Raw genomic sequence first — 21,177 nt, forward strand, 5'->3', positions numbered from 1 at the left:
ATAGGTTCATAGGTATGTACTAGGCTAATGGCCCTGGAGCCTTTACAAGTTTAGCCCATAGAAGTGATCTGGCATTGTGCCACCCATTAGTTCCCAGTGCCTCTATCAAGTAGAGCCACTGGAGTGATTCCTGGGGTGAACTTTCTATTTCCCATCCACTCATCAAGATTTCTCTTGAAGAGGGCCAGTGAGGTGCTCTGCTTGACATGTATGGGAAAGTCTATTCCAGAGCATGGGCAGTCTCTGGGTTATGAACCTATACCTCCAGCATGTTCTGCTGATTGTGGTAATAAGGTTGAGGTCTCTGGAGCGTGTGGTGCAGAGGAATTGGGATTTCTTTAGATGTAGCATTTCAAATAGAGCTGGGTTAGACATGGCTTTGTAAGTTAAGCAGAGATTGCCTCTTAGTAGACGATATGAGACCGAGAATAGCTGGAGTTTTTTTGAGTCTGTCCATGTAGGACAAGTGTTTAAGGCTGAGGATCCTCTTTGTGAGGTACTTTTGTGGGCTTTCCAGCTGTTGCATGTGTCTAGTGAGGTACATGCCAAATGGGGTATTATACTCTCGGATTGGCTTAATGAGGGGAAGAGCAGAGAGAGAGGATGACCTCTTTCTTCCTTTTTGCAAAACCCTTGGTAATGAGATGTGCCACATAGGACTTTCTGACCACAGTGGCAATGTGGTGGTCGAAGGAGAGGTTGCTGTCAATCTGTGTCCCCAGATCTCTTATAATGCTTTCAGTGTTCAGTGGGCCCCCATTGATGTGATAATTAGTGGGAACTGAGTTTTTCCCAAAGGGGAGGACAACGCATTTTTTAGCATTAAGCTTAAGGCCATGGTATCAACACCAGCCATTGGTCTCAATGAGGCCTTTCTGTAGGATGTCGACATCACTTGGGGAGTTAATAATGGCTCCCAGCTTGCAGTTATCTGTGAACTTGGTCAGCCACAGTCCCTCTGTGTTGGCCTGAACTTCTGAGGAGTAGATGCAAAACAGGAGAGAACCCAGGACCAATCCCTGTGGGACTCCACTCATAACAGGTCAGTAGTCTGACTTAGAGTCCGCTATTTTTATGCTGTGGGTTCTGTGAGCCAATTTGCAACCCACCTAGTGTTATAGGGGTTGATGCCTAGTTTGGCAAATTTATCAATAATTCTTAAGTGGGAAATGGTATCAAAGGCCATGGCCAGATTGAGGCAGGCTATGAACTGTCTTGCCGTCTTCCACAGCTCTGGTGACTGACTCAAGGAAGTCAACCAGGTTGAGCAGGCATGATCTACCTTTCACAAAAAACAAAGTGGGATCTAGAGTCTGAAGATTCCCAATATCCTTGTTATTTAGGTCCATGATGATGCGCTCCATAGCCTTACATATTAGACTCATCAGGCTAATAGGGCAATAATTCCCAGAGTCTGCAGTCACTCCCCCCTTTATGGAGAGTGATGACTGTAGCAGTGCACCATTTGGTAGGGACAAAGCCTGAGGCTGCGATTGAACAAGGCACACAGATGTGGTGCCAGTTCACTTAGAACACATCCAGGGATATTGATGGGTCCCATGGAAGCTGTATTCTTGGCCTTGGACAATGCAGCTTTAACCTGTGCTGCAGTAATCCTGGGTGCCTGGTATTTCTCCAGTATTGTGATTGGTCCTTTGGGGGGGGGGGGCAAAGTTGACACTGAATCTGTCGGCCAGTATGTTGGCAATATCTGTTGGCTCAGTATAGGAGGTACCATTGTGCAGTAACTCGGAGCAAACCTGGGTATTGCCATGGAGATTCTTGATATAACTATAGAAGACTTTGTGGTTGTTTTTAGTATCTGCCGCAATTCTGCCTTCATAGCTGGCTTTAGAGTTTTTGATGAGGGGGTCTCACCTTTTTGTTGAGGCTAATAATGGGAGTTTTTCCAGTCTTGGGACTTCACATTTTTCTGCAACAGTTTCTTCCTTCTTTTTTAGAGTTTATTAATGGCAGGGGACCACCAGATTGGCTTCCTTTTTTTGGAGGAGAGCGTCTTGGTTCTGTTGGGTATGGTTAATTCCATGCATTTAGGTATGTGTTTGTAGAGTGCATTGGTGTATGGTTTGGTGGTCATCCTTCTATTTTCCATTTACATGGGTGCTGTGAAGTTAGCCACCTCTGTTTTTAGGAGTCCAAAGTCAGCTTTGGAGAAGTTTTTCATGGTGGTTACCTTTGCAGGGGTTGTGGGGATATAATATGCAATATTTAAAATTTGCACTGAAAAAAAATGTTCATTCCTATATTTTCAAACTTCAGAACAGTGCCATCTTTGCATAGTTAATACTCTACCATAATCTGCAGAACTTCAGCAATCATGACAGGTAGCAACAAAATATTTATATATTGTTAACTCATGTCTTCTGTAACCAAGTATAACGTTTTTCATATAATACTCAGACATATTTTTGTTATATACAACAAACAATAAAATGTCATTAACTATTTAATCATGTAGTTGGAAAATGGTTTCTGTGATTAATTCTTCATTGTATTCAAACTGTATTCCTCATAATAAACATTTTCCTGTGGTTAATACTTCACCATATTTTATGATGGTCAAAAGCTTCAATGAGAGTCATAAGCGACTCATCAGCCTTGGATGGATGTAATCATTTGATTATACTTCACCTTTAATCCAGTGACTAAAGTGTAAGGCGTTACCTCAAAACATGTTTATTACAGGCTTCACCCCCCCCCCCCGCACCATCATGTGTGCTAACCTTGTTCCTAACAGCAACTCTATAAGTTCTTATGAAAAACCCTTTCCCTAACACTACTATCAAACTACCAGTACACTACAAACTGACGTCTACACGTAAAACTCGTACACAACACTCAAGTTATGCCCTTACCTAGCCTTTAACCCCAATTTAAGCTGTCAACACACATTCCCACCCCAAATGCTGAAACATTCATAACAGTGCTATGACTGTTTGAATAAACATACCTTTCCACCCCAAATGCTGAAACATTCATAACAGTGCTATGACTGTTTGAATAAACATACCTTTCCACCAATCAAGGTCATTGCACTGGTGTGTGGTCTGGATTTGGTTTGCTTCCACTTCTGCACCTTTAAAATTTTCAGATCAAGTGATACGATAGCAGATAGCTCAGCACATTTAAATTTGCAAACACAGTATATTATACATGTGTGTTAAATAGCTACAGGTAGAGAGACATACACATATATTATGTATGTGCACATTTGTACAGGTAAAGGGGTAGCAGATTTGCAAGCTTGTGCAAACAGTGGGACCACAGTGAATCATAAGCATTAGTAAAACTTGTATTCACAAATTATATAAGCTTATTGGTTATTCCAGCAGTCTTCCCCTCATTTTCAGCTAAAGAGAAACTAATCAGAAAGGAAGCAAGACACTATCCCCCAAAATCGTGAAGTAGAGCTGTGAAATAGACAAAAACTTGTTTACAATCTGAACCATTCAAATAAATTTAAGAAAAAAAAAACACAATATATATAAGATGGTGAAGATGAGTTGCCAGAAGCAGGAGACATTAGCTGATAGTGAGTGGATGCTGCTAATAAGGACCAAAGAAGGGCAGAGCCAATGACACTGTTGGACATTCTTGGAAAATGGTGGACATGCCCTTGTTTATCTTACTACAGCATGTTAGTTGGAAGACCTACTAAGCACACACTGCTCATGCCAGTCAGGGTAAGTTTTCATAAAGTAATACTTGGGTTGATGGATTAAGCCATCATGCTCAACAACCACCAATTGCATCCCCAGGACCCCTCTAATTAAATTACTCACTCTCAACAATTTCAATTGCCCTCTCTTCATCTTCAGAAAGAAAGCCATAAAAATAGATTTTCAGAAATAAAAAGTGAATGACCATCACCCCCAATCACCCAGCAGGGGAACACTCACTCAAAGATCCAAGTGACTGATCTTTTGAGGCATGTGCTGTTAAATTCTTAAGCTGAACTTGCTTTTCAATTTTCAGATATGCTTGATATTTACTCATCTCTTAGCCCAAACTGTGGCTCATCTTTTGATTTGTGCTGGTTGTAGGGATTTTCTCAACTTGCTGTCACTTAGAGACTGCCTTTTTGGTTTCCAACCAGAATGGAAGTAACATGCATGCTACCAGCTTGCATTTACATATACACTGGATATAAAAAGTTTACATATCCCTGTTAAAATGCTAGGTTTTTGTGGTATAAAAATGAGACCACAATAAATAATTTCAAAACTTTTCCCACCTTTAATGTGACCTATAACCTGTACAATTCAATTGAAAAACAAACAAATCTGTTAGGGAAAATATTTATTTTTTATTTTATTTTTTATTTATTTATCATTTGTTGACCAGGAAAGTCAGACTAGGTTCCAATATATTGTACTTTTATATATATATATATATATATATATATATATATATATATATATATATAAAAAAGTACAATAAGCTGGTTGCATAAGTATACACACCCTTAAACTAATACTTTGTTGCGTCTGCACACCCTTACTACTTAATAGCTTAATACTTTGTTGAAGCACCTTTTAGATGTTTTAGCATACTTATTGCAACAGAGTATGCATCAGTCAAGTTCAAATTAACTGTTAGCCCACACAGCTTGTAGATATCTTGATAGCCCGGTCCTAAGTTATTTGAAGCAGCTTAAACTTCTGTTTAACTGATGGTGCTGCCTTTACAGTAATCTACCTTTCTAGTGGCTAATCATCCATTGCATTTCAATTGAGTAAATACTTTTTTTTTTTTTTTTTTTTTTTTTAAATATCCAAGAAAATAATTGATGGATGTCCAAGGGATGTTGATATTAGAATTATCGTATGGTCATTGTCAACAGGTTGGATCAAAGAGCAGGAGGTATCATGCAGGTACTCAGAAACCCGAGACAAGCAAGCCTACTGAAAAAAAAAGTGTTGTCTAAATGAGGATTAGTAACCTGACTAGTTAGTTATCTGAATGTTGAACTAGGTTTCTCCTCAAAAGATCTACTGGAAAAATGTAGTGCCATATCATTTGATTATTTCAGAAATAGATTCATATTGTTAGGCAATCGAGTGGCAGAACCACAGAAAAGCTTTACCTCACAACTGTCTGACGATTCTTGCATTACCTTACTTGGGCAACCTACACTTTTCTTGGTGGTTTGAAAATGAGATGCAACTAACCAACCATCAGCACAGATATAGAAAGACTGAAATCTTGCCTACCTGTCTAAGGGACCACTGTTCAGTGATGTCTCACTGGTCTTTCAAAAGCACAAACATACCCAGGTGTATGTTTGAGGGAAATTATTTCACAAAATTGTAAGAAATGACTGGTTTTCACTTGGATAAAACTACAATGGAGCTCTATTTTTCAACAAACTGATGGAGCAAATGTCCTCGATATAATAACGAATCACACTCATCCAGGAGAAGTTGTTCCCTATACAGACCAAAAGGCTCAAAACAAAATAACTACCCCTAGTTAAACACCTGTGTGAAGAACCAAATAAGGGAAGGGAATCAACCCAAGAGTATTACAAAAGAACTAGTATTTAGACACAATCTTAGAACTCAGATAAGCACCTAAACATTAACAATCCAGTAAGAAAAGCAGTTACATTAGAAAGAAATATGTTTGGAAGACTCTCTCAACATTTTCTAGGAAAATATTAAAGAACTGAGGACAGATAAAAGAGGCAGGAATTAGAGGCCCAGCTACTGGAGAAGCCAGAGAACTATGCAATGTAATTGAAGATCATTTGAAAGAGATGGAAAGCAACTTTGGTAGTATCAGTTATACAATGGGCTCAGTCCTGGACACCGAGATATAACCTATTACTTCATGAATTGTTCCCTCTTTACCAAGCACAGTCATAGGCCAGCTTCTTTAAAGTTTTGGCTCCCAAAAATGTATTGGACCTCGGACCCATTTCAAACTCTGACCCTTGCCAACAACATGGAGACGTTTCTTTTTTATTTTAAATTATGAAAACGGCAACCATTTGTTTACTTTTGAAATATAAAAAAAACTTTAAAATTTGTGCACTGAGCAAATTTCACCTAACACACAGGGACTATATATAAAGTGCCTTAAGCACACAGAGTAACAGCTTGTAAACATCTTAAAAGCCTCTAAGTCTCTATCCTAGCATATTTCAAGCAGCTTCATTTCTGCTTAATATAAAGAAAAAAATGTGAGAGAAGACAGTGAGGATTGAGCAGCATGCATTCTGTAAATGGCCATACAGTGAAACACTCACCTAAAACCAAGGTGGATCCAGACTCCTCAAATTTATAGGCATTTCAGTCATCCTCTGTCAAACAGTGATGTAGGTGTGAGATTAAATTAGGATTTTCCTACACAACATTGTCATTTAATGCTTTTCAAATGTTAAGATTCAGCATTTAAAATGCTCTTGTTGGAGATATCTAGCAGGTAAGTATAGTAAGGGACACACAGCTCCTCTGATATTAGCTCAAGCTAATTTACACTCCAGCTGTGTTTCTTAAAGTACAATTAACAGCATCAGTAGAATGTACAGAAAAAGCTAGATAAAACGGACATAAAAAAATTATAAGATCAAACTTCACTACTAGTTAAATGCCAGGTCTAGATGGCTTATGAAACTGGGTAAAGAGAGCCTGATCTGATTGGTGCAAAGGATAAAGCCCCAACTATGAAAACACAATTGGAGTTCACCTAGTGTAATGGGTACTGGAGGGGCCAGCTGGTGAACAGTGTGCTTGAGTGGTGAAACACATTTCCCTAATTTGGGAGGCGACCATGCCGTCACATTAATGGCTCCTATGTTAACTCATGAATGTGATTGGCCAGGCTCACACTGTTGTAGCAGAGAGAATATCAGAAATTGGAAGTTAGGCACTGGGGGGAGCGGGACTTTTTCTTCCAACCAGCTTTAGCAAAGTCCATAAGCTGTCCACTGAGATGTAGACAGAGATGACCACTACAGAACTGGTATCTAGCTCTCTAGAATCTCACCTTTCAGGGAAATGAATGGGCTGATAAGGATCCACACATGGGAAAAATAGGCCATAGGGCTCTTACCCAAGCCACAGACACCAGGTTCTCACTTCTGAACCTAAAGGGGCACAGAAATCAGGGGCCATAGGGCAAGTACTTTAGTGAGACAAAAAGAAATTCTATATCGAACTACAACAAACTCATCTTAATAATTCAAAACAATTCTGGTCCTCAATTAATAAACTCCTCTCCCCAGGAACTTCCAAAACACCTTCCCCACTAAATGCAGATCCTGACACCCCACAGCAGACTGCAGATGCCTTTAACTCTTTCTTCACAGAAACTATCCAAACTCTAGCTAAACAACTTAATGCCAACAATTTCTGCCCATCTCGTAACCAAACTAACTCCTCCTTTAAATTTTCACTACAACCTATCTCTACATCATACATACACAAACTTCTTCTAAAACTAAAACCATGTACCCCCTCGGCTGATAAGCTCCCATCTCTTTTCTTCAAAAGCTGCCAAGGTTATTGCATATCCTATATCTATTCTCATAAATAGGACAATCAAAGAAGGAATCATCCCGAAATTTGGAAGGTCTCTCATGTTATCCCACTACACAAAGGTGGACACTCAACTGACTACGCTAACTATAGGCCCATTGCTCTCCTCTCACCTTTGGCTAAGATCATGGAAAAATGTATCCACCTTCAACTCGTGCAACATCTCTCTCATCACAACATAATAGCAAACTGTCAACATGGCTTTAGACCACACCACAGTACCACCACTGCCCTGCTTTCTTTTGTAGATACCATTAATCAGAACCGCAACAACAACTTACTCTCATCTGCCCTCTTCATTGACCTGTCCAAAGCATTCGATATGGTTAACCACCCTTTGTTACTTAATACTCTTGAATCCCTCTCATTCGACATCCCAACCATTACATGGTTTAAATCTTACCTCACAGATAGAAAACAAGCTGTTCTCTGGGATAACCACACCTCTTCACTCTTGCCTGTTTCCATTGGTGTTCCACAAGGCTCTATCCTTGGACCACTTCTCTTCTCCCTCTTCATCAATGATCTTCAAACTATAATCCCTCAAGCAACCTGCATTCAATACGCTGATGACTCTACACTCATCTGCTCAGCATCTTCTACCACTGAACTTATCTCTCTCACCCAAACTGTGTTCAATACCGTAGAAACATGGTTCTCTAGTCGTTTCCTCTTACTAAATGCAAAGAAAACCAAACTTCTTCTTTTTACCCCCACATCCAGGACCTCTCCCTTACACTTCTCTATCTCCTCCAACAGCGCCACTGTCATCTCACCTGACACATCAACTAAATTGTTAGGCATTACAATAGACAATAATCTCTCATTTGACCTACACATTAACAACTCCATAAAACAAGTTAATAGAAAGATAGGATCCCTATATCGAATTAGACCTTTTCTCACACCTTCAACTAGAACAAGGATCGCTCACTCCCACCTTATCTCTACTCTTCTGTATGCTTCACCTATCTTCACCAATCTCAAAAAAACAAGTCTTAACAAACTGGCAACCTGCTATAATAACATTGCCGCTTTGCTACCGGCAACCCCTATAAAACACATCATTGTATAAACTTAAAACTTTTAGGCTGGCCTGAGTTTCAGAACTATCTGATAATCCACCAACTCTGCATTGCCCACAAAATCTTATACCAACCTAATAATACCCCAATACTCTCACAACTCATTACCCCATATAAAAATCTTAACTCTCTCCGCTCCTCCAGTAAAATTCTGACAAGTTCTATAAAATCAAATAATAATGCTGGTGACTCTCTTTTTACCAATGCTGTTGGGGCTAAATGGAATTTGTTACCTACTAACATAACAAAGATTACATCATTGCCTCTTTTCAAACAAAATATTAAACTGCATTTCCAAAATCACTGGCTTTGTTCATGTAATAAACCTGACTAGCTAATTCACTACTACTAACAAAATATAACTTTTCTCCCTTCCTCCTTCACTCACTACTCCCTCTTTGTCTTACTCTTCTTCCCCCACTGTTAGCTTTTTCTCCACAGTTAATCTCTATCATTTCCCTTACTTTCTTACACTCTACTTTCCTTACATACTTTCCTTTTGACTATATCTATTAAGTTCTCTTTTTCTTCCTTCTCTTTCTCAATTTTTATCATGTCATGTAGATAGTATTGTGTGTCATAGGAATTAACCCTTTAGTACTACTTAACATTGAAGGGTTTACTAGTCTTTATTTTTGTTATTGCAAACCCTAATACTAACTCCATTATTATAAATATTATTGTTATCATTATTTTTTGGTTTGTTACATTTTCTGTATGTATCTCACTCTGTGGAGCTTTTCTCCCCGGGCCGCTACTGAAAATGGAAATTTCTCCAGCTAGCCTAGCCCGGTCAACAAATGTAAAATAAAATAAATAAATAAATAATGGAAAAAATGTCTAAACAGAAAATTATTGGAAGATATAACCTACAGTTAAGATGGTTTAAGGCAACCACAGATACCCAACACACAGAAGAAACAGTTATTCTACTGCTAATACATATTGAAAAGGACAATGTAGGCCAGTTTCATGAATAAGTAGCATGTTATTGAATATGAATTCTCACTCACATTTGCAGCAAGGATGACAGGCAATATGCTACTCCGACTGCTTAGGGCACATGGATAATTAAGAAATAACAAATGTCTTGTTGATCACTTGTTATCATAGAAAGAAAAGCAAGGCCATTGTGTTTACAGGGAAACACACTGACATATGATGACAATGGAAATAAGGGAGACGAGGAAATTTGCTGTTTAGAATACAGAAGACAGTATAACTCACCCCCCCCCCCCTATTCACATTAGGAAGTATGCTGAAATCTGAATTTCTTTTCAAGTATAGACATCCACAATATCCAGTTATTTCATCCAAGCCCACAAAATAAAACAGAAGGTAAAAACAAGGAAATATATGCGAGGGAATGAAGGGTTGCTTTAGCCTGACGCTTTTATAAGTAGGTTGCAAGACAGTAACACAAGGGGTGTTAGTATCACCCTCTCACCGTTCTCACCAAGAGACGCATTGTAGGAGAAAAAGATGTCTGACAAGTCACAATGTGCACACTATACTGTACATGAGCAGCAAGAGAGTCAGCAGTGCAAAACTGACAGTTGAAAGCATGCCTGAACCTCCAAATATGCCACCGGCTATGTCCCTCAACTTCATATGTCAGAGGGTACTCACTGACAGAATGTTGGAATGTAGTCACAAAGACTCAATTCTACAAGTCCAGCAGTACAACGCTCTGTGAAATGGGCAATTGTTTGCCTGGTTTTACTACTTAGAACGTTACAAAATGTTCATATTTTATTACTTTATGGAATGCTATTGCCTTAAGTGCACAGTTATTTTCCAAGAGAGAGCTAGATTAGGAGAATGGGAATATAATAAGTAGCAACACTGACGAGTTGTATACCTAGCAGTAGTATTTACTGTACCAAGTTACTGTGGAAGAATACAATGCTTGTTTGGAGGGCATGCACTCTGACCTGGATTGCATTACAACCCCCCCTCCAGTATTTCTTATGCATAAGAGCATAGTACAGGCCCCTTTTATCACCTTGGCTCATACCTCTCAACATACAGACATTGAAAATATGAACAAGGAACAAAGGCCATTGAAAATTTGGCACATCCAGCCAAAATATTGAATCTAATAAGCATAAAATGTGAACACAAACAGACCATAATTTCCCACTTATGGCAGGAATGAGGGATACTACTCAAACATGTTAACAGAGCAGCAACATGATGGGAAAGCATCAGCACATCAAAGACTGCAAAAATCTGTAAACATTAAAGAACTATACTGCAGAATTCTGTCATACAAGGTCATTTAGTCTTGCTATGGAAAAAGCAGATGCAAGAAGTCTCTCTCTTTAAATTGTTCACACAAGTATGTTGGTTACACAATGTGGTATTGTACAAGACTGCTTCAAAAATCAGATGCGATGACGATTCAGAAAAATGAGTGAAGGGGTAAATTAAACCTGAAAATAGGCTCTTGTCTAATTTTGGAGACATGCCTAAGTATTTTTAAGTTCATAAACTTAATATTTTTGTTGTGTAATAAATATCTGTTGGTTACCTGTCAAATAGAAAGGGTGCCATCTTTGGATTCATTTAGCTACAATACAGTGAATCATCATCATCATCATCTGCATACAAGCATAGCAGCTTACCTCCTGAGAACTTCTGCATTACTTTCTTGGCATCTCTTGCATCTTTTTGCTTTTTGTCCACTTTTAACAGCCTGTTCTGATCAGGGTCACTATAATTGTCATAAGTAAAGGCTTGCTGCTTTTCCTGTACCAGCCAGTCATCATTGCCTGTCCTCTCAATAGTTGTAGTTTTATTTCTGTGCAGTTTTGCCTTAACTGTTTGATGTGGCAAGTGTATTGAACCATGTGGCTGTCGACAAATAATCAGTTTTTGGTAAGGATGCTTTAAATAGCAACTTGCAGTGGGGACTGACTTTGACAATGCAACAGTTTCTTCACAAGAATATTCTTCATCATCAAAATCGTCATCATCATCATCATCTTCTTCTTCATACTCATGTCCATTTTCTTCATCTCCATCTTCCTCTTCTATATGGTACTGCTCTGAATCAGACAAAGAAGATCCTTTTGTTTTCTTTGTGTAACATTTCTGTTTTCCATGAAATGCTAGAGAGGAGCTAGTCTGTTTCCAGTTTTCATTACAAAGCTTAAAATCTGCATGAGGATTTTTAAAATTCCAGCTAACATGAGAGCAGCTGCCTGCAGCACTGGTTAGCTTTCTTGGTACTATACCTTCATCTTTGTTAATGGCTCCACTACTTTTAACCCTATCTTTTTCCAAACAGTTTAACACATCATTACTTCCAAGTGAGCTTTTGTGCTTTTTTAACATAAAGCTAGGTACAAAATATGCTACTGTTGGTCTTACTGAAGAACTATCCATTGAGGATCCCTCATCTCTGGAAGACATTTCATCTGAAGTAAAACTGAGGATACTTTGATGTTTTTGATTCCGTTTTTGAAGATACATTTCATAATTGTAATCTGTGTCCATATTATCAAAACAAGCAAGCCAACTTTCAGAAGGCATGTAGGTTTCAAAGGAATCTGTCCATAAATTACTGTTATTCTCTTGTAGCAAACTGTCATTAGTGTTTGGGCTTTTGTCATGTGGACTCGTATCCATTTCCTCAGTGCTAGGTGCACATTTTTCTTCATTGCTAGTGTCGGCATCTTGCGGAGTTATCTTGGAGCTTATGGATACTTTGCAGATTGATTTATGGTCTTGTCTTACAGTCCGAGCCTCACTTGAATCCACATGTTTCATATCTTTGTTCTCTTTTCTTGCATCCAGCTTTACCTTTACTTCCTCGTCCCTATCTGCCTTTGGTTTCATATTTTGATTTGCCAGCTGCTGCATCCCTTTCTCTGTTCCAAGAAGCACTTGACTGTCTCTTTCTAGACATACATCTGAAGGAACAAATGTTTCTTGCTCATCTTTGTGTACTTCAGAACATGAGTTATGTAAAACACTTTCTTCTTTCTCATAATGAGGACCAAGTACAACTCCTTCACAGGAGTGGACCTTCTGAACCAGGTTATCTGGTTTACTACTTGAAGCATCATAGATTGGTATTGTTTCTTCGTAAGAATTCCAGAGCTGTATTGTAGGTGTACCATTTGCATACTGTATCCTGACTTCTTCCTTCTCAAAAGCAAAACTTCCAAGAGGCATTTCCTTGTATTCTGGTGAATTAGGAGGGCTATCTTCCACCAGGCCTCGAATTTGTTCACTTACTGGTAATGAGTCATCTGCTTTAGCTGACACACTCGTATTTACAGATTCAATCCCAGATTCAGCTCCCTCTACATTTCTTGCATCATAAACATTTAAATCCACATGTGGGGATTGGTACCGGTTCATTTTTCCCGCTTCCCTTGGATCAGTCTGTGTTTCTTTTGTCTCCATTTTTTTAGCTGGACAGCTATAATGTCGGAATCTTGTTGCATGATAATACAGTGGAGCAGGAAAGTGGGGATTAAAATATGGTCTTCTATAGCCCCCTTGTGGCACCTGAGGCTGTGAAAAAACATAACTGGGATATTCCTGCAAAGGGAATGCGAAAGGTGGAAAATAAGGATTCCCAGCACGAAAGCCTACAAAGAACAAAAAGAACAAGCATTATATATTTTCAAGCTACAACTACAATACCAACATATTATCTAGAAATACAAGACTAATATGCAAATGAAAGCAGAATCAGATATTCAGATTCAGTTTTTCCCCATACAAATCATTTTAGAACCGCTTCTTGAACTTCAAAGAATGTTTGAATTATTTAAGAATTCACAATAAAGCCAGTAGTTATTGGTGTATGTATATTAGTAGTATTAATATGGGAATAAATATTCTGTACCATTAAGGGCAATCCATTTCCTTGGTTCTCACCGAATTCAATCCAGCAAAATTATTCCTCTGGCACTCATTCACATCTACAAATCCTTTTTTGGATACTTTAAAATCCCCTATAACTCCTTATAGAGACCAGACATATTTTGAGACTTTCAGCCTTATCAAAGTGACTTACTAGTAAATACCAATCAGCATAAGAAATTGCTTTGTTACTGACATCATGCCCTAACATTGCTAATCTTGGATGTCCTGAACTGGAGATGTTGTACATCACTTATTCAAGAGAGCAACGTATTATTGAGGGCAATGGGGCAAAAATCCATGGTAAATGATATGAAAAAGCATTGTCACTGTCTATGCATGCATGTATAATGTACACTACAGATATTCATTGCCGTTTAACAGTAATTATAAAGGTATGCAATATTTCCAAAAATCAAGTGGGTTACAAACAAATGAGATCATGTAAAACCTTACATGATTTTGAAGAAACAGGGCAAATATCACAGGCAGGCAAGTTGATCATCATGGGAGAATTCCATATTACTTGTATGGATTGTACAGATAAGCACAGTTTTCATATTTCTGTAAATATCTCAAAAGACAAGCAGTCAAGAAGGAATTTCCTGTTGTCCCATGAAAGCTCAAGTCTTGCTTAACAGAAGTACTCAGACTTTAATACCTATATAAATGGTGTCAAAAATATAAAGTGGTTTCCAAACTTTTCAGGGAAAAATACAATATTGGTATTATATGCATTACAGTACTGATATGGAGACAGAACATCGACTCTCAACCTCTTAGAACAAGAAATCTGAACAAAAACATAAATGAAAGTGGGCCAAAGGCCCCAAACAGGGACAATTTTTAAATATTGCGCTTACAAATTTAGAAAGTTGATAGAACAGGTTTCAAATTAATTTACTGAAGGGTATGAAGTCTGAAATTGAAGTCTTAAAATTCATATCTGTCATATTTCAACTGCAATCTTTAATGAATTGCCACTAATTTGCCAGAAAACCACAATTTTATAAAACCATGATCAAAAATGAGGCAACATTCTGGACACACTGCGAAAATCTGTACAGCTGAGAAGTACAAGACTGAATGAATTCCATGTCAGTTATTTCACTGAATTGCACTTCTTAACGCTTATAGTTGTGCTATACAGCTAATCTACAACATTTTTTTTACTGTTTCACTGCATTTTTGTACTGTTTTATACTGTTTTAACTGCATTTTTCATTGCTAGATAGCTTTTCATTACTGTAATTGCATTTTTATTGAATTAATTAACTGTAAACTGCTTTTTCATACTGAGAGTTGTATTTTCTGTTTGTGAGTGCTCTGTGCTTTTCTGTGCATTTCCTGTGAGTTTTTTTGTGTTATAGACAGGTAGCATAGTCTGGATAGAGGCCTGCTGTATCGAGGCCTGGTTGTTTTTCTTGTTGAATTTCTTGAGTTTCTGGCAGGGATTTTATGCTGGTAGGGGCTGGTCTTCTCTGGTAGTGAGAGTAACAGGGCTGCCTGACCTTCTCTAGCATGAATGATTGTTTGAAAGTGCATGGGCTAGCAGGATTGGGTAGTAATTCGGGCTTCTAGATTCTTCCAACTTCTTCCAACTTTTCTGGTACCTAAACCTTGTGTTTGCTTGTCGTGCACTACTGCTGTGCTGTTTTAACCCATTGTGAGGTATCTCAGTTGCATTTTTCCCTTACCAGCACTCCTGTGTAACTGATGCCTTCCCTTGCAACGGTGTTGATTTTGTCCAGCTCTACTCACACCTATAGGTACACTATTCTGATAGTGCCTACTCTACTATCCTTGACATCTCTTCCACAGAGTCAGACAACCATAGACTGACAAATTCCTGTAGTTTCTCTAGCTAGTCTGGTTGATATGAGCACCCTGAGACAGTGTAGCAACTGCCTCATGTAAACGGACAACCCTCTTCTTCTACCACCTAGGAACACAATATGTGAGAGATGCAATTACATTAAGAACCTAGAATCATTACTGTCTCAATCACAAGCCAGTACATTTGGCACTGAGAAAGTTGTCTGCACAAACACCACGCCTCTACCACCACCCACACCTGTACAGTACATTCCTACATATATTGAGGGTCTCACCAAAAACATACCTAAACAAGACCCCCAAGGCAAAAGCACACACACACACACATACCACAATCCCAACTACACCAAGCACCACACATAGTACACATGCCTGTGTCTCGCAGCCTCTAAGGCACAAACCCAACATACTGGTCACAGGAGACTCTATTGTGAGACACACAGATATACCCCTCACCAGGCTAGACAAGGGGAAAGTCACTGTAAGTTGCTTGTCAGGTGCTAGAATCTGCCACATCACTCACACACTCAAGTCTTTCAACAGGTACTGTTATGACAGTGTCTTAGTCCATGTTCATGTGAATGACTTGAGACATACCTCTGTACTATACAAGGACAGACATGACTGAGCTTGCTGAATGGGTGTCCCAGGCAGGTATAGCCCTAACTTTAAGCAGCATCCTACCATCACCCAGAATGATGCCTCAAAACAAAAAGAAAATGACTAAAAATTGGCTTAGTTTATGGGGTCATTCCAAAGGGATCCAGTACCAGAAAGCCTTGGAAGATGTGATTGACATTCCATGATGCTTTGTCAGAGATGGTCTTCATCTGTCTCCCCTCAGCTTAAGGCTTCTGGCAAAGGCTCTTGCCTCCCCCATACTGCCTTTTTTAAACAAAGTCATGAGGGCAAAATTACCAACATGAAAAATTCTTCTAAATGAAATTTAAAGTTCATGCTGCTAAACGCTAGGAGTTTTAACAAGAAATAGCACTCATTGCAAGCATTCCTCATACTGGAAAATGCTGACATTTGTGCAGTCACTGAAACCTGGCTCAAAGCTGCGGAGAGCACCCAAACTTTACCAGATTACTTGCCCTACTATACATTCAGACCCCAAACAGAGGACTACAAAGCCAAAGGAGGTGGATTTTCAATATTTATCAAAGATGTACACACCTCAAGGCTGGCCAAACAGTATGATGCACAGGAGATGCTCCAGGTGCAGTTAAAAAACACCTATTCAAATCACAGCTAGCTACAGACCCCCCCAGCCATGCCTCAGGAAGTCCTATCTGGACTTACTTGAATCCATCAAGATTCAACCCTCTACTTCTTTGTTGTTGATATATTCTATATATATTTTTGGTTTACAAGCCTTTATCCAGATCTACAAGGAACTTCTTGTCTGGATTCAACTCCCTACCCTGATCCTAGGTGACCAACTACCCAACCATAGAGTGGAAGACCTATTCTAGCTCAAACATAAATGCCCAGACATTCCTCAACTTCATCAATGTCAATGCATTGGATCAGCAGGTCAACACCCCCACAAGAGGTGAAAATATCCTGGACCTTTTACTAATCAACATGAGTAGCCACTGTAGCACCCCCACAGTGTAATCATCCTTGGTAAGGTCAGACCATATAGCAATCACTTTCGAAGTCACCATCTCACTTGACCCCCCCCCCCCCATGCCAAGGTAGAACAAAAAAAATCATTTTTCCAAAGCTTACTACAACCTCCTGAGAGCAGGTATAAGCAGCTTCACAGCCACCATACCTTCAGTTGGAACAAGCACTAATGTCAAAGCCTATATCCAAAACTATATGAACACCTATATATCTGCATCGGCTCTGCAATACCTGCCAGGACCAAATAATCTTCAAGAAAGAGTAAACCTGTCTGGTGGACAGCAGTAATAGACTATAATAAAAGGAAAAAAAATGGTGTTGAGTACCAAGAAGGAGCAGGTGTCAAGTTGGAAGCAATCTCTCCTTTGTCTGAACAAGCAAATAAGGTCACTGGTGAAATCCTCTATGGGTAAAGTTGAGTCCAAATTGGTCACGACCACTAAGGACAATCACAAGGCCTTCTTCGCATACACCCGCAATCTGAAAGGTAACTCCCAAATCTGCTCTGAATTGGTGGTCAAGAATACCAACATACACAAACACCACAGATATAGCCAACCTGCTGGGAAACAAGTTCAGTGAAAACTTTATCACCCTATCAGTAAACCAGGGCATCCTCAGCACCTGCCCCCCTCCCCTCATCACCAGGGAGCAGGTCATTAATGGCCTCTCAAAGGCAAAAAATACAGCCTCCGTGGGACCTGACAACATCCCTGGCTGTGTCCTACATGAACTCAAGCAAGAGCTCTCAGCACCACTAGGCACTCTATTCAACCAAAGCCTGGCTTCATCCCAGCAGAATGAAGGGCAGCCACTGTCATCCCTCTACACAAATGTAGAGCACCCACTGACCCAGGAAATTAAAGGCACACCAGCCTAACTAGCCTGAACTGCAAAGCCATGGAATGCATTATTATGGACCTTATAAACAAGGATATTGGCAACCTCCAAAAGCTGGTTTCCACACAGTTTGGTTTTTGTCAAAGGGAGATCATGCCTGTTAAACTCAGTCACCTTCTTCAAAACAGTCTCCAGCCATGGATGAGGGGAAGACCGTGCACACCGCCTACCTTGACCTAGCCAAAGCCTTTGACACTATTTCCCATTTGGGAATAATACATAAACTCCCCCAGCTAGGCAACAACCGATATGTTACCATATGGGTAGCTAACTGGCTCACTGAAAGAACCCACTCAGTCAAAATAGGGGAAGCCACCTCTAGTACTACACCTGTAATGAGTGGTGTACCCCAAGGATTGGTCTTTGGGGCATCTACTGTTTGGGATATACTTTTCTGAGGTGCAAACCAAAACACGTGGTCTGTGGCTGACCAAGTTTGCAGATGACTGCAAGCTGGGCACTGTCAAATTCCGCTAGTGAAGTGAACATCCTCCAAGAGGGCCTTACCCAAACTAATTACTGGTGCCAGAAGCATGGCCTCAAACTGAATGCCAAGAAATGCATCATTATTCCCATTGGGAAAAATGGCATCCCCACTAATTATCACATTAACAATGTACTAAGCAGGCAATCAGTTGTGAGGGACTTGGGCACCCATGTTGATAGCAACCCGACTTTTGACCCCCACATTGCCTTCATTATACGGAAGGATTTCTACATGACCCACCTCATAAGTAAAGGTATTTCATCCAGGAACAAGGAGGTCATAACATCCTTGTACTCCTCCCTTATCAGACCCACTGAGTACAATGTGCCCTTCGACATGTACATAGCCAAGCATAAGTAGCAGGTGGAGAGACACAGAGGTTCCAGACCATGAAAATACAGGGTCTCAAATAACTATCCTATACAGATAGGCCAAAAGCCCTGCCCATCTACTCAGTCTCATACAGACTGCTCAGAGATGACCTGTGTCTGTCATTCAAGGCTGTCTCAGACTCAGCTTTGATGGAGTTTCTGCATATCCATAAGTCAAACTCCACTCATGCAACTCACATCCAAGGCCTCAACCTGTTCTGTGGCATTATATAACTTGTTGGCAAGATACATTTGTGTCCCAATGACTCCCCATCTGTGGGATAGGCTCCCTCTCCATGTCAAGCAGAGTACCTCACTATCCCTCTAAGAGGAACCTGGGCAACTGGATGAGAAACAGAAAATATACCCCTGGGATCCCACCTGTGTACCTGCTGAACAGGGAAAACAGGTCCTGACTTTGTGGGAACATGGCTGAAATGCTTGGCAAGGGTTATAAGGGCCTGCGGGCCAATAGCTTAGTATAGTCCTATGAACCTAAAGATGTTTACTGATAGCATTGCTATTTGTACCATTTAAATGGAATTTACTTTCTGCCATATTTATATTTCTTTGGCTTATATTTTACATTGATTGTCAGTCATTTGGATGTAATTGCAGTTTTAAAGAAATTTAAAACTTGAGAAAATGGATTCAATCTGTAAAACCAGTGAAGCAATAAAGGAACTCAAGAAAGCTAACAATACCATAAGAATAAAAAACACTAAAAAATAAACGTGGTCGCTTGTAGTTCAGCAGAAATAGGCACCAGTAGACAAGAAGGCTGCTTTCTGACTACATATATTGTAACTTGCATATTTCCTCCCTGCACGGTGCAGTGTGAGTGCACACACAACTAGTTGCATTTGACTAATGTTTCAGCCTTTGATTGGAGATAAAGCAAATATTACATGCAATAAAAGTAACCTTTTGCTGCATGTATGCAATAACCATTACATCTTTATTTTATGACTAAAAAGAGTATGAGCGGCTGAAAAGGTAGGAGTGCACACATCTTTGGTTCCGTATTATCAGGACGACACGGGTTCCATTCCCATACCAATAACCTGGATTCAATGCTACACTGGAGGAGGGTTCATACACTCCTGAGTGGGCCAGCCTTCAGATAAGATGTTAAACCATTTGTGATAGCTTATATGGATGTAAAAAAAAAAAAAACAAAAAAAAAAAACTCATGGCACTTAAGAGTAGCTGTTACTTTATTTACAGAATTCATATATAAATTTCACATAAGTTCATAGACAAGTACTAAATTAACTGCCCTTGTGGCCATTTTAAGCCTAGCCAACTTCCCTTTTGGCACCATTATTAACCTACTCCACTTTGTGGGAAACTGGACTTACCCATCCTATGGATCAATAATTATATTACCCCTAGTAAGAATAACCAGGATCATACTATAGGTGATTTGAGGGGGGCCCATACATGGGAAAAAGGATTTAGGAGTTGCCTCTGTCCATTAGTAGTACAGAAGGCAATCAAACATATAAAATCAAAAACAGGTTATTTTAAAAAATACAAAATTAAAAAAAAAACATAGGAATAACATATACAAAAAAAACAAAAATATTTTAAGGGAGATGCACAGAAAATTTTTACAATCAAAATTTACTCAGCTGTAACCTCGGTAGAATGGGCTTTAAGGTAACAGCAGTATTAAGGCCAGGTGGATGGATCAGCAGCTAGCCTCAAAATCCATTCATATTCCTTGACTTCTAAGGAATTATTAATATCACCACCTCTCAGACATATGGACCGTGTCTACAACCCTGAATCTAAACCTATGCATGCTACCACAAGATAAAATGTGCTTATAGAGTGTATTCTTATCATTATTCCTCCTGATCTCAGACTTACGGCCTTTTAATCTTCTCGTGGTCTTTCCTACATAGAATTAAGTACATTGGAGGCAAGTAGCCAAATAAACCGCATTAGTACTAATACAGTTAGCAAATAGCTTAAAGTTGTAGACACATCCAGTAACAGGGTGGGTGAAAATATCACTGCCTTTACCTAGAATATCATCACAGCAAGTGCAGTCCACACATCAAGGAAACTGATATCAGTATTAGAACTATGATAAGTAAACCTTAAAAAATCAGTGGTTGAATGCAAATATTCCAAAAACTGAGCCAAATCAATACCAGAGCCTCTCCATAGCATAAACACATCATCCACAAAACGGACATACCAAAGTATTTGTCCAAAGAATGGATTATTGTTTGACAGCACATTTTGCTCTTCTCAACTGACCAAAGCCAAGTTGGCGTAGCTGTTGGCACACGCAGTGCCCATGGCCATGCCAACTTTCTGCAAAAAGAACTGCTCTTGGAACATAATGTTATTCTCTAGAATAATCTCCAAGAGACTACAAATCAACTTTATCTTAGTGTTAGTGAAGC

At 39.4% G+C, this 21,177-nt stretch overlaps 1 protein-coding gene across 1 annotated transcript in view; it reads right to left on the minus strand.

Annotated features, from left to right (window-relative positions):
- Positions 1–21,177, minus strand: part of LOC122796481 — a 506,341-nt gene that overhangs the window by 397,935 nt on the left and 87,229 nt on the right. The window contains exon 3 of the mRNA XM_044064991.1: positions 11,275–13,251. Coding sequence (XP_043920926.1) covers positions 11,275–13,251 — 1,977 coding nt within the window. The remainder of the gene's footprint in view (positions 1–11,274; positions 13,252–21,177) is intronic.

Source organism: Protopterus annectens, chromosome 3.part0 (assembly GCF_019279795.1).
Source record: "Protopterus annectens isolate FY-2018-M chromosome 3.part0, PAN1.0, whole genome shotgun sequence".
Classification (NCBI taxonomy): Eukaryota; Metazoa; Chordata; order Ceratodontiformes; family Protopteridae; genus Protopterus; species Protopterus annectens.